The sequence below is a fragment of the Propithecus coquereli genome, unplaced genomic scaffold (assembly GCF_000956105.1).
Source record: "Propithecus coquereli isolate 6110/MARCELLA unplaced genomic scaffold, Pcoq_1.0 Scaffold75, whole genome shotgun sequence".
In the NCBI taxonomy this organism is placed as follows: Eukaryota; Metazoa; Chordata; class Mammalia; order Primates; family Indriidae; genus Propithecus; species Propithecus coquereli.
In genome coordinates, this window is record NW_012153618.1 from 1,300,591 (window position 1) to 1,316,825 (window position 16,235).

Consider the following 16,235-nt stretch of genomic DNA (forward strand, 5'->3'; position numbering starts at 1 on the left):
GGCCTAGAGAAAAACGGGGAAGGCCAGGGCAGCTAGAGCTTGGTGAGGGGAGATCGGCCCAAGGTGAGGCTAGCCGGCAGGAACAGCCTCGGACAACCAACCAGGACGGCACCATCCCCAGGGAGCAATTTGGAAATGTACTGGGGCAATTTTGTTGTCAAGTGATTAGGGGGTGGAGGGGAAGGGAGGCCAAGGATGCTCAATGCACGTTGCAAGATAGTATCACACAAGAAAACTGTCCTGATCCTACACAACTTTCAAATGTCATACTGAACAACATTCATATAGGTGAAAAAACTGGTTATAATCATCTGATCCTTGTGCCTGTATTTTATACATATATAAAAAAGTAATCCTGCAGGGTTGTAAAATGTGCTGTTTTCAAGGAATATAAATATCATGCAAATGGAAAGAAGATTGTACTTTGTTGTGTCTGGAATTTACTAGGAGTTATTCACCATTTTGGAGAACTGTATCACTGACAGCCGTATCATTCATGCTGTTCAGTCTGCATTTATACTGTCACATTCAAGGTGATCCCATGTACAGGTACAAGCATCTGACTAATTATGTTTTCTAGTATGCTGAAATAAAAGTATTATTTTATTATAAAGGATCTCCTTTTCTTTTTTCTTTTTCTTTTGGTTAAGATATCATTTTTTTTTTTTTTTGAGACAGGGTCTCGCTCTGTTGGCCAGGCTAGAGTGCAGTGGCATCATCATGGCTCACTGCAACCTTCAATTCCTGGGCTCAAGCCATCCTCCTGCCTCAACCTCACACTACCACACCTGGAAAATTTTTGTATTTTTTGTAGAGATGAGGTCTTGCTATGTTGCTCTGGTTGGTCTTGGAACTCCTGGCCTCAGCCTCCCAAAGTGCTGGGAGTACAGGTGTGAGCCACCACACCCGGCCTACACCATAATTTTTTGAAATTATGTGTATAGTTAGGTTATATCATCAATGAACTTAATTTCAAAATAGTAAAAGGGTGTTATGAAAAAGGGAACATTGGGGCTGGTAAAGTTAAGAACCACCATTCTAGTATATATATAGAACTCACCTGATATATTACCTACTGACACTGTTATTCCTGTGTTTTGTCTTATCCTCAGACTGCAACTGGATCTCCTCTTAGCAACTGGCACATGATAGGTGGTAAATGAATGACTTGTTAGAAGAGACTCTGGGAAACACAATAGGGACACTCAGCTAGAGGTCAGAAGATTTCTAGACCAGTGCTACCCAGTTGAAATATAATGCATGCCACAAACATGAGCCATATGTGGAATTTAAAATTTTCTGGTAGCCACATTTTTTAATAAAAAGAAACAGATGAGAGTAACTTTTTAATTGTATTATTGAATATACGCAAACTATTATTTCAACATGTAATCAATGTGAAAAATTACTGATGACATATTTTACATTCTTTTTTTCTCATATGCAGTCTTTGAAATCTGATGCATGTTTTATACTTACAGCATTATCTCAATTTGGACTAGCCACATTTTATGTGCTCCATAGCCACATGTGGCTGGAGACTACAGGATTGAACAGTGAGGTTCCAGTCTCTTTCCAGTTACTAAGTTCCTAGGTAATTCTCAATGAGACATTTCCTTCATTGGGTCTCAGTTTCTTCATATTTTAAACAGAGGCTAAACCAAGTGTTCTTACTTCCAGCACTGGCCTTCTGTGATTTTTTTCATATTTAGCCAGTCCTTTTCTCCTCCTATCTTTCTACTTCTTTTTCTGCCCCTGCTCCCATTTTCCCATTTCTCTTTCCCCATTTCTTCTCACTTCATCCTGAGTTCTTTTCCCTGCAAAGGATCCAAACCCTGGGTGGGAAAGGTAGAACTTCTAAGTGGCCAACAGGTTTTCTAAGCCATTCTTGTGTGCTGAGGGAGACTCTGCCCAGTACCTGTTCATTCACAGGAAATCATCGATGTTATTGGCTGCTATGCAGGTGGATTTAGAGAAGTTAACTAGACTTTTCCTTGCCACTCCCAGCCGTTTTAAAGCTAGAGTTCCTAAGATTTCAGCCTCAAATCCAGGCAGTCTCTCCAACCAGCAGTGCTGTTTTATTAAAAGGTCTGTGTTTTTAATAAATCTGCAAAATGGTAATAATATCCACCTCAGAGTTTGTTGGAGGGGATTAAATATGCTGACATAAATGAAAGAGCACAATAAATGTTCGTATTCTCTGTAAACTCTAACCTGCTGGTAACCATGCATTTGAGATGAGGCTGAGAGGAGGAGGCACATTGTGGCCAATGCTCAGGAGGCTCAGGTGCTTGAATGAGTGCTTTTTCTATGATCCACAACCATATATAACTCCTTCACTTCATACAGAAGGGCTCTGCAGTCACTTAACTATATATTTTTAAACATTATCATTCCCATTTTACAGAGGAGTGTATGTACTTTGCCCAAGGTTGCATGCTGTGAATGGCAGAATTACGGTTTGAATGCAGGCAGTCTGACCCCAAGTTCCTGCTCTTAATTATGCTATGCCAAGTGAGGTCCCCACCTAAGTACTCCAGCAGCCACACAAAAGTCACTTCTTTTAGGGCACTTACCACCTGAATGTCATGGTCTGTTTACTTTTCAAAAGTTTCTTCTTCATTGTGAGCTCCTTGAGGTCAGGGAGTGACTTGTCACCGTTGCAACTACAGCACCTATCTCTGAGCCTGACATACATTAGGCACTTCATTGGTGGAAGGTATTCTAGTAAAATGCATGTTCAAAGGCATGAAAGTGTCAATCAGCCTGGCTTATCTCTGTACTATATGTACATAAGTTCCACTGGAGCATCAAGTTTGCGGACAAAAACTAGTTCTATGGGGGGTGAGGGGTCAGCTCACCTTTTAAGAGTCATGGGACCATGGGAGAAAAGGTACCACATTTGGAGAATATGGTCACAGGGAGCAACAGCTTCCTCTGCTTCCCTCCAGTGTCACTGATGGTGAGGCATCGCTGGACAGGAGCCTGAAGTAACAAGGATCACAAAAGGCGTGCCTTATATCTGGAACTACAAATTTGGGGTTTACAATGCATGTAACGGGAAGTCGGAAATTTTAAACAGTGGTACTCAAAGGAAAAGTAACGGGCACAGCCACATAGCTAACTGATAATAAATCTAGATTTAGCACAGGGGCATTTTTACTTCAGGGTTCTTAGCACCAAACTTACGCGGCTTCGATGGAAAACCTAACAATTCTGGAGTAAATGGGCGAAGCGGCCAAGGTTCAGAAACAACGTTTGGAACCTTCTAAAAGTTTGTTTAACGGTGGACCAGCCTCTAAAACTTCGGTTTCATGAAACGAGAGCGCCGTTCTTTCATGAAGGAATTGTGCTCGCAACGTCCCCGCGGTGCTGCCAGCACCTCACTCTTCCTCCTCCTCCTCGCTCTATCTCCCACATCTCCTCTCCCATTGTTTCGACCCCCTCCCGCGTGATGCATGCTGGGAAGTGTAGTCGGACGCCGGCTGGCTGAATTGGTTGGGCAGCCGTACAAACTCGGTATCTCCGCATAGCTCAATAGATTTTCGAGAGGTGGGGTAAAGCCTGGAAGGCTCAGCCCGCTTATCCCATGAGCAATCTGGGACTTGCAGTTTCCAGTACCCAAAGTGGTCCGGCCGGCAAATGGGTCTTGGACTCTAATCCCTCCCCCCAACCTCCGAGCCTCGCGCATCTTGATGACGTCACGAGGGCCCGCGAGGTGTTTGGGAAACATGATAGTTCTAGAGCCCGACGCCACCCTTGGCTGCTGCGACTTGAGGACTACACTTCCCAGAAATCAGCGCGGCGGCACGCCAAGAGCTATCCGAGCCTGTGATTGGCTGGTGAGCCGGCCGCACGCGGAGAAGCTCAAGGAGCAGCTCTGTTGCGACAGAGGCCAAGCGGCGAGGCCCAGTGAGTTGGGGGAAGGGGCGCTTAGGAGAGAGGGTGCTGGCCGGTGAGGGGGAAGGAGGACGAGAAGAGGAAGGAGGGACAGGGTCGGGATGGAGGGGGCTGCGAGGAGGAGGAAGACGGGGCCAAGGGAGAGAAGCTGATGGGTGGGGTGTGGGGGAGATTCGGTGGGTGGTGAGTGTGGAGACTCTAAGGGGACTCACCCGGCGGAAGAAGAGTGCGTCCCGGAAAGAAGCTGGGCTCGACGGCCAGCTATGGGAGAGGGACGGCGGAGAAGAGGCCAGAGACGGACGGGAGGAGGAAGCCTGGAAAGAGGCGTCAGGCTGGAGTGCGGAGCGCCAAGTTGTAGGGAAACCGGAGACTGGGACCTATGCGAAGGGGCAGAACCTGGTCCCTAACTGGAGGCCCTGAAAGAAGGAGTGCTTCTAAAGTGAGGCAGTCCGTGGGGGTTGATGGATAAAGCCTGAAGGAAGAGATGTTAAGATTAGGAGAGCAGCTGAGAATCAGAATTGGTTTGAGAGACTCTGACAAAGTTGAGAGAGACTAGACAGGGACAGAGCAGGGCGTCAGAGCCTTGATAGGAAAATTCCTGAGAGGGATGGAGCAGGGCCCAGGCATTCTTACCAGTAAGTTTAGAGTTTGGAGGTATCTGTTTGCCCTCCTCCAGGCTCCCTGAAAGAAGAGTAACCTACCCCTGTGGTTCATCACCATGCCCTCTGACTTGGCCAAGAAGAAGGCAGCCAAAAAGAAGGAAGCTGCTAAAGCTCGACAGCGGCCCAGAAAGGGACATGAAGAAAACGGAGATGCAGTAACAGAACCACAGGTGGCAGAGGAAAAAAATGAGACCAATGGCAGAGAGACTTCAGGTGAATTGAGGGAGGGTTGAGTTCCTGGGATTGGTTCCTAAAACTTAGTGCAAGCCCCAGCCAGAGTCAGAATCTCGATGCTGGGAGCAATGGAGAATATATCTGGTGCCACGAAACTGTTCATGATGAACCAAAGCAATAAAGTTGGAGTTTGTGCCACCCTGTTATTGATCACTGAAACTAAACACGAGGTTCTCACATACTCAGTGGCAAGCAAATATGGCAGTTGCTAGACTGCCTTGCTGCTCTATTAGACTAAGGGGAGGTCAGTTCCCTGCCCCTTTCTCAGTTTCTGTTTCTACACATGGTGGCCAGTGTGCCAAGCTCTTTGCCACATTATACCCTTGTCCTCACAGGAGTGGTGACTATACTAACAAGACAGTAACATATGAATTGTTTTATAGATTTTTCCTGGGAAACAGCTGTCTTTCTGTTATTTATATTTTGGGAAATATTGAGTGCTAGAAATTCTCAAGTGCTAGAAATTATGCTACACATTGAGGTACTGTAAACAAAGTCTGCCCTCCGATAACTTACAGTCTAGATGGGGAAACATGGCAGTGTGTGGTAAAGAATATTCCATGTCCTTGGCAGTCTAATCCCAGCCTTCTTATTTGCCCTTGAAAACTCCCTAAACAGGTCTTCTGCTCCACCAGACTATTTATTGTCTCTTAGATCGTCAACACATTTCTGTCCTTTTACACATTAAGTTCTAATACCACAATGTTTGTGTTAGCTACATTTGACATTTCTCTCAAGAGCCAGCTCAAGATAGCAAAGCCCTTGTCAGTGAAACCTGACCCCAGAAACCCCAGTAATACTACCATTCGTTATACCCCATGCTATCTCATTGTGTTACTTATTTATATTATGTCTTCTGTTTCTTCGTGTAAATTGTTTGATGTTTGAGTGCAGAGACCATATCTTGGTTAATATTTTTTTATGACCTGCCTTGCAAATAGACAATAAATGTATGAAGAGGAAATGAGAATTAGTCATGCGAATTATAACAGACAGACAGGAATTCAGAAAAGAAGGAGTTAAAAAATGATTGAGAGATAAAGTCAGGCTGTGGGGAAGTTTTATTCCTGGCCAGAGTAGTGGAGGGTGGGAAGTTAAGAATGATGGGAATGAACAGGGACATGAGAGGACAAAACAAGGACAAGAGAAATGACAGGCTGTAAAGTGAAAGGTGTTCAAGAAAAGCATGGTGTTGGCAGCTCTGTGTCAGTGGCACTGTGTATAGTTCGTGAAATGTCTGAGCTTGCTCAGTGGGATCTGAGCCTGGGCCTTCAGGACACTCCTCTGTGTGAGAACTGAGTCTCTCTGAAAGCTCTCTTTCTAAATTGCTTTTCTGTCTCCAGAAGTAGATCTGCTGACCAAGGAGCTAGAGGACTTTGAGATGAAGAAAGCTGCTGCTCGAGCTGTCACTGGTGTCCTGGCCTCTCACCCCAACAGTACTGATGTTCACATTATCAACCTCTCACTCACCTTTCATGGTCAAGAGCTACTCAGTGACACCAAACTGGAATTAAACTCAGGCCGTCGTTATGGCCTCATTGGCTTAAATGGAATCGGTGAGGCCCTTGGAAGGCGAGGTGGGAGATATCTCTCCTTGTCTCATCTGCCACTCAGCAAGTATTTATTTAGCACCAGCTGTATGAAAAGCAAAGAATTTACAGTATGGGTGGGAGACTAGGTAGGCCCAGGGAAAAGGAAGTAGCGAACAGAGCATTATGTGTTAAGTACAGGTTGAGTATCTCTTATCTGAAATGCTTAGGACCAGAAGTGTTTCGGGTTTCAGATTTTTTCGAATTTGCATTGTACTTAGTGGTTGAGCATCCCTAATCCAAAAATCCAAAGTCTGAAATGCTCTGAGCATTTTCTTTAAGGATCATGTCAGCCCACAAAAAATTTCAGATTTTGGATTTTCACATTAGGGATGCTCTGCCTGTACCACATATGGACAGTAGGTGCTGGAGACGTTGGCGGAGCAGAGGTGCGTGAAGCTGTTATAAATGCAAAAGACTTCACGGAGGAGGGGTGGGGCAAGGATTGGAGGAAAGTTGGAAAGGTAGCCCAAGAATGGGGGTTAGCAGGATTTGAACGAAGGGAAGAAAGGTACTCAGAAAAAAGGATGAGGTCCTGGCTTGGCTGGAGTGGAGGAATGGTGGAGAGGAACTACAGGGAATTCAGTGTACCTCTTCTCTCCCTGCTCAGGAAAGTCCATGCTGCTCTCTGCTATTGGGAAACGTGAAGTACCCATCCCTGAGCACATTGACATCTACCATCTCACTCGAGAGATGCCCCCTAGTGAAAAGACACCCTTACAGTGTGTGATGGAAGTCGACACAGAGCGGGCCATGCTGGAGAGGGAGGCCGAGCGGCTGGCTCATGAGGACGGTAGGGCTCCAGACCTGGGGGTGGGGGCGGGCTTCCTCCCAGGAAAGCCCCAGGGAACCTCATGGCCACACACTGCCCACAGCGGAGTGTGAGAAGCTCATGGAGCTCTACGAGCGCCTGGAGGAACTGGATGCCGACAAGGCGGAGATGAGGGCCTCGCGGATCTTACATGGACTGGGTTTCACACCTGCCATGCAGCGCAAGAAACTAAAAGACTTCAGTGGGGGCTGGAGGATGAGGGTTGCCCTCGCCAGGTGAGTCCCTACCTCATTCCCCACCCCAGTAGCTCCCCATCTCACTCAGGCTTGAGTGTCCACTCCAGTGGAACTGTTTGGAACAGGGGTCAGTAGTCAGTAAGTGCCAGTTGAGACACAGACATCAACAGTATGGAGAGGCGGGTGGTGTGTGTGGGCTAGAGTGAGCTTCCAGGCTGAAGTGGCCAAGAATGACTCCGTGTTCTGTTGGATTCCCAGCACAGGGATTAGGAATCCTAGGGGTAGCCCTAGGTAAAATGGTAGAGTAGATCTGTTTCTTTCTTTCCTCCTCACTCCCCTCCCACCCTTTTTGTGCTTCAGTGCTGCTAATTGTTGCTTTAAAGATAAAATGTTTGGTATATGTCCCTTTTACCGTCTGTGGCCTGCACCCAAAGAGAGTTTCTATAGACCAGCATTCTCCCCAAAGTCCCTAGTTAAATTGGTAATTTCTTACCCCACCATTCCCTGTTAAGTAAATTTACAAGACTTGATCCACTGTTCTAGAAAGTTGCCTGTGTATGCCTTAAAACATGAGAGCAGTGGTTCCCCATGCTGGCAAGGCTTAGCTGCCTCCGGTTCACCTAGGGAGCTTTCGAAAACACAGATTTCCCAGCCTCTCCTTCAGCTCTATGCAGTCAGAATGCTGGAGTTTGGTGTCCAGAAATCTTACTTCTAAAAAGCTCCCCACGTGTGATGACTACAGATTGGGGAACCAGAGCTTTAGAGTCTATCCCTTGCTTCTCCCGTCTTGAGGTTCCAGTTTAAGAAAAGAACATTTTTTGGCCCCCTTGCTAGAGTCTGGCAACCCCACCAGATAGGTCTAACCTGAATGATTTTTGCTTTAGCAGTTAATTTTCTCTGTATCCTTTCATCTTGCTAATGGTCACTAGCCTCAATATACAAGACTCGCAGACTCATAAGGACTTTTACAATTTTATCTCCAAACCACATTCCTACACTTCTGAGCCTTTTTTTCTTCTCTTTAATCTCTGCTCTTCAGCTGTGGTTTCTCTCCTAATACTCCCTTTCCCTCTGGGTGTGGAACCTAGAATTGATTTCAGGACTTCAGCCAGGCCTGACCAGAGTTGCATGTAGCAGGCAAGCCAGTCCAGTCCTGTGTCATGTCTGTTATACTGAGGCCCATCTGTCTCCTTTCCTGTCCTTCAGAGCCCTCTTTATTCGGCCCTTCATGCTGCTCCTGGATGAGCCCACCAACCACCTGGACCTAGATGCTTGTGTGTGGTTGGAAGAAGAACTAAAAACGTAAGGGGTGGGATGGGGAATGGGAGTGGGCAGGTCCCAAAGGGGGAGTTGAGAAAATGGATGCTCAGAAACTGCACTGAAGTTAGAGCAGTGAGAAAAGGAACTGAAGGAAGGTCAGAGTGAAGGCTAGCTTGAACAAGCAGTGAGCACCTTTAGGGCTGGCCTTTTTGATTATTTTTGTTTGGTCTGAAATATGTGGAGCCTTTTTTTAAAAAAAAAAAAATTGTTTTTTTCCAATACAGCATCTTTATTAAGACAACATTTTTGGTTTTTGGTTTATTGGTTTTTATTGTTGTTGGTTTTGTTTTTTTTTTGAGACAGAGTCTTGCTCTGTTGCCCAGGCTAGAATGCAGCGGCATCATCATAGCTCACTGCAGCCTCCAACTCCTGGGCTCAAGGGATCCTCCTGCCTCAGCCTCCTGAGTAGCTGGGACTACAGGTGCCATGCTACCACACCCGACTCATTTTTCTACTTTTTTGTATAGACAGGGTCTCGTTACATTGCTCAGGCTGGTCTTGAACTGACCTCAAACGATCCTCCTGCATTGGCTTCCCAAAGTGCAAGCCACCACTCCCAGCCTAAAGACAATATTTTTTCTTTATTGTTTTTATGTACATTGTAGAAGGGGGGTCTCCCATCTAAGATCATGGTGCAGTGACAAAAGAAAATATGGCCAATATGGTCATGGTCTTTTTATAGCTAAAGAACTGAATAAGCTGGAATATTGCACCAACTTTGAAAGGAGGCTTTTAGTGGTACGGTGACCTAGTACCTTCTTTCGAAAAGAAAAGAATTGTGTTTTTTCTTGCGTCTATTCCAGTTCTTCCCACCCACAGTTTTGTATACATTCATGGGTATATTTATGTACAGACACTTTTCCTTTTGCCATCACTGTTGCTACCATCTTTATTCTGTTGAAATCTGAAATGGAAGATTGAGGAAGCTCAGGCTGTCTCACCACACTTTGAAAGGCATCTGGATACCCTTACAGATGGACGTGTAGTTGTGGTTAGGTGCTTGCTGACAGCAGGAACTGGATGATACATCTAAAAGGTGCTTAGGTGTAAGGATGGGAAAGGATGAAGGTTTTTGCACCTGTCAGTTCACCTGCTGTCAGCTCTCTCATTTTTGAGCTCCTCCCTGATTGGTTCTTTGTCTTTGTAGTTTTAAGCGCATCCTGGTCCTCGTCTCCCATTCCCAAGATTTTCTGAATGGTGTCTGTACCAACATCATTCACATGCACAACAAAAAACTGAAGTATTATACGGTGAGTGGGCCTCAACTTCTCCCACAGTAATCTATGCTTACCAATTCTCTGAAGTTCTTCTTTTAAAAAAAAAGCAGGCTTAGCGGGCAGCTCTTTTCACCTATTGCTATAAAAAGATATGGATGAGGCATCCTGCAGCTTGTTTTAGTCCCAAAGTTGTTGTTTTCAGACCATAGGCTATGGGTCAGTAGCCGTGCATAAGGTATACGTTTGCCTTATGGCAGAGAGGTTGCTTTTCTTAGTGCCCAGGCAGGCCCTGCTCCCCTCTACCTTCTTGCATGTCTCCTTAACTCTGCTTTACGAGAGTCCACACACTGACCTTGTGTCCATGGCCACAGGAGAATGGGAGTCAGGATCTCACACCCGTATTGTGCCTTGCTTTTTCGTTTTTTTATATTTCGAAAAACATAACAAACCATAGCAATCCTCTTCATTCACAGTAATACATACCAATGGGAGTATTAGTAGTTGCATAGTATAGCCTTCCAGGCATTTCCTGAGTACTTGCAAGCATTTGTAGAAAATTTCATTTATACATATATCCTTTTCTTTTTAAACGATTGCAATATTAACAATCATTCTATTCTGTAGGTTGCTTTTTAAATTGAATGTATGTTAGATTGCTTTCCATATGAGTATATGTAAATCCACCACATACTTTTCAGTGACTGCACTGTAGTTCATTGTGTGGATATCCTGCAACTTATTCATTAGACCCTGTTTGATGGATGTTTAGCTTTAGTCCAGTTTTTTTTTTTTTTTTTGGTTTTTTTGTTTGTTTGTTATTTTGGCAGATCGAAACTGTGGCAGTCCAATCGTGTGGGGTTTGTCAGGTTCTAAGTCTGACTGGTCTGTTTTGCCACCTGGGGACAGCTCTTAGTCTGTGTGGAGCTTCAGCCTCTAGGGCTAGGGAGTGGTAGGAGGTAGTGTTGGAAGGCTCTGAGCCTTGTGATGTCTGTACCACCGTGGTTTTCAGGGCAGTTCCCAAAGCTGTGGGTCTTTCTGGCTAACCTAAGAATCTGATCGGGAGCCTGGCCCTGTATGGGCTGAGTGAGAGGCACAGAACTGAAGAGACCTCAGGTTCTGGGTTAGGCTGTCTTCTGTAATGCACTTGCTCTTTCCACTGCGTAGCCTTAGCACTAGGGTCAGTCCATGCCATCCCTCAGCCCCTGAGCTCTGAGTGAGAACCTAGGATCGAAATCTAAGTTAAAGCTGCCGCCTTGCCTGGCACATTTCCACGCAGGGTAATTATGACCAGTACGTGAAGACGCGGCTGGAGCTGGAGGAGAACCAGATGAAGAGGTTCCACTGGGAGCAAGATCAGATTGCACACATGAAGGTGGGGACGGCGGAGCTGGCCCAAGCTCTCCCATCTGAAGCAAGCAGGGAGTTGCACAAGGGCATTTGTGGGGGGTTGGGGTACTGGAGGAGGTCGGGAGGAAGTGTGGTCATTTTTTACCCCGGATTGAAGATGAGTTTGTTTAGCACCTGCATATATTCCAAGCTCCCTTTCTGGTCTCTTCTAGAACTACATTGCTAGGTTTGGTCATGGCAGTGCCAAGCTGGCCCGGCAGGCCCAGAGCAAGGAGAAGACACTGCAGAAAATGATGGCATCAGGACTGACAGAGAGGGTCGTGAGCGACAAGGTGGGGTCTGATTGGGTGGGTTCCAGTGGCCTAAGGTGAAGTGGATAAGAAAGGAACCAACGGACATGTGCCCTCTCTTCCTAGACACTGTCGTTTTATTTCCCACCATGTGGTAAGATCCCTCCACCCGTCATTATGGTGCAAAATGTGAGCTTCAAGTATACAAAAGATGGGGTAAGTTCAGGCCAGGGCATGTGAGTGAGTGCCTGTGTAGGGTGGGGAGGCTGGGGTGTGTTTTATGGGGTGAGTGTCGACTGGTGGGAGCCCCTCCTATTCTGTGTTGACCACCCTGCTAAACCATATGGTGTGGGGCATTTCCAAGCGTGGGAGTTGGGGTGCCTCATCCAGGGACGCATGCTGGCCCTTCCTCATACTTGCAAAGAGAACTGTTGCGCTGGCTTGGCGGGTCGGAGGCAGTGGGTGGGGTCTGCTATGGGAGCACTTGCCCCTCCCCCTCTCCCCTTCCTCCATGGGTGATTGGGGACTCGGGGGGGCTTGGTCTGCAGGTCAGAGTAGACCCATACCCTAGCCTTGTGTCTGTGTCTCTCTCGTCCACACCTCAGCCTTGCATCTACAATAATCTAGAATTTGGTATTGACCTCGACACACGAGTGGCTCTGGTAGGGCCCAATGGAGCAGGGAAGTCAACTCTTCTAAAGCTGCTAACTGGAGAGGTACGGTGCCAAGGTGGGCACGACTCCTTCCAAGAGTAGGTGCTTGCGTTTCTAAGGGAGAGGGGAGTTGTGCAGGGGCCATGACTTTGGAGGACCAGAGTGCCCCGGTGGTGAGTGAGCCGTGTGGTGGGGTGGGGGAGGAGTGAGATAGAGAGAGAGAGAGAGAGAGAGAGAGAGAATACGTGAATGCGTCTGAGCATTTTCATGTTTAGCCAGCATTTACAATACAGGAGCATCTGTGCATTTAGACAAACAGCAGGTTCTGGCACGTCATTTCATTCAGTGTCGTGATAACGTTGATGAGGGAAAAAGTCGGTTCCTGGCTGGGGCCACTTTCTATGTGGAGTTGGCATGATCTCCTCATGTCTTCGTGGGTTTTCTCTGGATACTCCCTTTCCTCCCACATCCAAATGCTGTGTGCGTCAGGTTAACTGGAGTGTCTGAATGGTCCCAGCGAGCATGGGGGCAGTGCGAGCACACCTTTCGATGCGTGGTGTCCTGTCCAGGGCTGGTTCGGCCTTGTGCCCTGAGCTGCCAGGCAGGTTCCAGCCACCTGCTACCCTAAACTGGAATAAGCACGTTGGAATATGAACGAATAAATATAAATTACTGTGAAAGAGAAATTTGTAAAGTATATAATAATCATACAAATGCACAACAGTAAACGATGTGGTCCGAAAGCGCTCAGCAAGCGCCCATGTTTGTGGTTGTGTTTGAACTGTGTGGTGGTAGGAGGTGCTCCTTACAGTTTTTGCTTTGCAAACATTTACTCCTTGATTTAACCCCCACCACTACCACCACCATCACTCACTCACTCACTAAAAGTTGGGTAATTACCTTACTTGTTTTTATTAATCTTGTATGCATGCATTTCCTAAATGTGTATATAGCTCAGTTATTTCAATGTTTAATATTAGAAGTGTTTGGGGTCTTTATTTAGATGTTTGGTGACGTTTTTTGACCAGAAATATGCTATAGGAACTTAACTCTTGTCTATGTCAATTAGCCTGTGGTAGAATTGGTTTTGTCTTATGTCATTTCACTTAAAGTTGCAGTTCCCAAGAACTTATCGGCAGTGTTAAGTGAGGACTTACTGTATGTCTGTTTTAAAAATGTCTGTTGCACCTATTAATACATCCAAGTCCTTTGTTATACAGTATAGTACACTCCATGGTAGACATTTCACAACTACTTAATAAACGGTGTCATTGCCTCCTTTGAGAACATCTGTTTCAGTATATCTTCCTGAATATTTTCAGAGTGGCCAGAATAGCAGCGTGTGAGTTGGTGACGGAGTTTCTGTTTAGGAAGTTGTGTGAGTCTTGCTCAGTGTGGACATATGTTTATTTGCCTGCTCTGCCTTTGTTTTGACCAGGTTTCCTTTCTCCGTGCTTACGTTTCCACTTATCACTCTTTCCTTCCCAGCTACTACCCACAGACGGAATGATCCGGAAACACTCTCATGTCAAAATAGGGCGTTACCATCAGGTACAGGCCTGGGGTTGGGGGTTGGGGGAGTTGCCCAGGTGTGGGAAGGGGCTGCATCTGGCTGAGTCCAGCCAGCTTCCCCACAGGAATTCCACCCTAAGCAGCTCCAACTGCTTCTACTTGAATCTTGAACAGGGGCCTAGGGTGGAAGTAGTTACCTGGTGGGGCTCCTTTTGAAGCAGGAGACCAGTCATACCGGTGGGTTCCATGTTTCCTGTAGCATTTGCAAGAGCAGCTGGACTTAGATCTCTCGCCTTTGGAGTACATGATGAAGTGCTACCCGGAGATCAAGGAGAAGGAAGAAATGAGGAAGATCATTGGGCGATATGGCCTCACTGGAAAACAGCAGGTCAGTAGAGGAGGGTGTGGGAAGATCCCCATACAGCTGGGAGACCATGGCCGATGGGTCAGGGGACGGTATGTCTTGGCAGCCAAGGTTTGGAAGCTATCCCAAAGTCTCCTCTATTTGATTCCAGCCCCTAAGAGAGGCCACTACCTTTCCTTTAGGTTGTTATGTAATGGAGTGTTTAGGTCTCATTATGGGGGGTAAGGAGAGTGTGCCAGTCTCTGACAGGCCCTTGCACTGTAGTGCTTGAGGGCAAAAGAACCTGCAGCCTAGAAAACAAATTCCTGGATTCAGATCTGGAACTAATGATTCCCTCGATTGCTCTAATTCATTAAGATTTAAGTGCCAAGAGAGTGAGAGGTACGGCCTTGAAGCAAAGGCTTCAGGTTTCCAGATGTGTCTCTTTCAGGCCTCAAGAGACGAGTGGCCATGCCACTATCTTGCAAGGTGATCTGGGGTCTTTCCGAGCCTCATTTTTTTTTGTAAAATGGCAATACTAAAGGAGAAGCCAGGGAGAGATGAGCTGTGCTGTGTGGTGGAGGTAACACCAAGTTATATGCATGTCATGGTTCCACTCAGGTGAGCCCAATTCGGAACCTGTCGGATGGGCAGAAGTGCCGAGTGTGTCTGGCCTGGCTGGCCTGGCAGAACCCCCACATGCTCTTCCTGGACGAGCCCACCAATCACCTGGATATTGAGACCATCGACGCACTGGCGGACGCCATCAATGAGTTTGAGGGTGGCATGATGCTCGTCAGCCACGACTTCAGACTCATTCAGCAGGTGAGGCCCTGGCAGGGTGGGAGGCACAGCAGAGAGCATCCAGGAGGAGGTTGGGAACACAGTCACGGCATGTGGAGGGTGCATGATATCTCTGTATGGAATTAAGGGGCTTGGCATAGACAGGTGGTGAGGACTGGATCTTACGGCTCTTTGGGGCTACTTAGAAAGCCTTAACTGAAACACTTTCAGTAGCTGTTCGGGGATGTTAACCAACTTGGCATTGTTGGCCCAGTGGGGAAAAGATTTGGGTGGAGAACAGGGTACTTGTACTATTCCCAAGATTCTTCAGTCCAAAAATGGTATTCTAAGAAGGACTGGGATTAGACAGAGGGCTACCACAGTCATTGCAGAAAAAGCCACTGGTCCTTCTCTGAAGCTTTGGGGAAGATGAGAGTTGGAGAAGAGGAAGCTGAGACTAAAGCTTCCGATAGATCTAGACCGTGCTAGGGAACAGACAGTAGGGGTGACACAGCGCAGTTCCCGGCTTGGAAGGCTCTAAAACCTACTGGTTATGGTACCCTTGGGTTAGAACATCCAAAGAACGTAGAGCGGGTGAAACAGTGAGCTGGCTATGGTTGGGGGTGGGGCAGGGAGATGATGGTACTTTCTTCCCAGAAGCCCTAAGTCTAGGATCTGCTTTCTAGGTCGCACAGGAAATTTGGGTCTGTGAGAAGCAGACAATCACCAAGTGGCCTGGAGACATCCTGGCCTATAAGGAGCACCTCAAGTCCAAACTGGTGGATGAGGAGCCCCAGCTCACCAAGAGGACCCACAACGTGTGAGCCCTCTGCCTGGGCTCGGGTCAGGAGCTCCGTCTGGGACTAACAGCTGCCACCCTGACCAGCTGCTCAGGACAGGACCCTGGGGCCACACTCCTGCACTGCTGCAGTACTACTCCCCCAGCCTCTCCCCTGCCCCTCCACCTGCCTTAGCTGCACTCTGTTATCTTATCTCCAGCTGGACAGTACCTGTCCGTTTCCTGTCCTCCTTCCAGTTATGTTTGTCCATGTCTGGACTCGGCTGGCTATTCCCTCCAGCCCCTTGCTGGTTACCTTGCCCTCAGTGTGACTCAGCCAGAGGCACCTGAGGGTTAGCCCAAGGGCCCGAGCCCTGGATTTGGCCCGTGAAGGAGCTCAGGATCCTCCTTTTCTGGATTTTGGTGATGTTGGAGGAAGACCCCCCAGCTCACCGCCCCTACTCCTTTCTGCTTCTGGTTTGGGGCTCTGGACCAGGGCCTCAGTCCTGGTCAGTTTTTAAATAATTATTTAACAGTGTAACTTTTAGACCTGCGTGGCATCTACAAAGTGTCCAATAAATAAAGAGGAAGCCATGGTC

At 47.1% G+C, this 16,235-nt stretch overlaps 1 protein-coding gene across 1 annotated transcript; it reads left to right on the top strand.

The window, feature by feature from the left end:
- Positions 1-3,754: 3,754 nt before the first annotated feature.
- On the top strand, positions 3,755-16,235 carry ABCF2 (ATP-binding cassette, sub-family F (GCN20), member 2). The gene is made up of 15 exons (XM_012662143.1): positions 3,755-3,912; positions 4,577-4,775; positions 6,140-6,352; positions 6,996-7,178; positions 7,261-7,432; positions 8,600-8,695; positions 9,861-9,963; positions 11,207-11,302; positions 11,490-11,609; positions 11,694-11,783; positions 12,173-12,283; positions 13,709-13,771; positions 13,992-14,120; positions 14,697-14,900; positions 15,545-16,235. The coding sequence occupies exons 2-15, from the start codon at positions 4,619-4,621 to the stop codon at positions 15,680-15,682; spliced, it is 1,875 nt and encodes a 624-aa protein (XP_012517597.1). The 5' UTR covers positions 3,755-3,912; positions 4,577-4,618; the 3' UTR covers positions 15,683-16,235.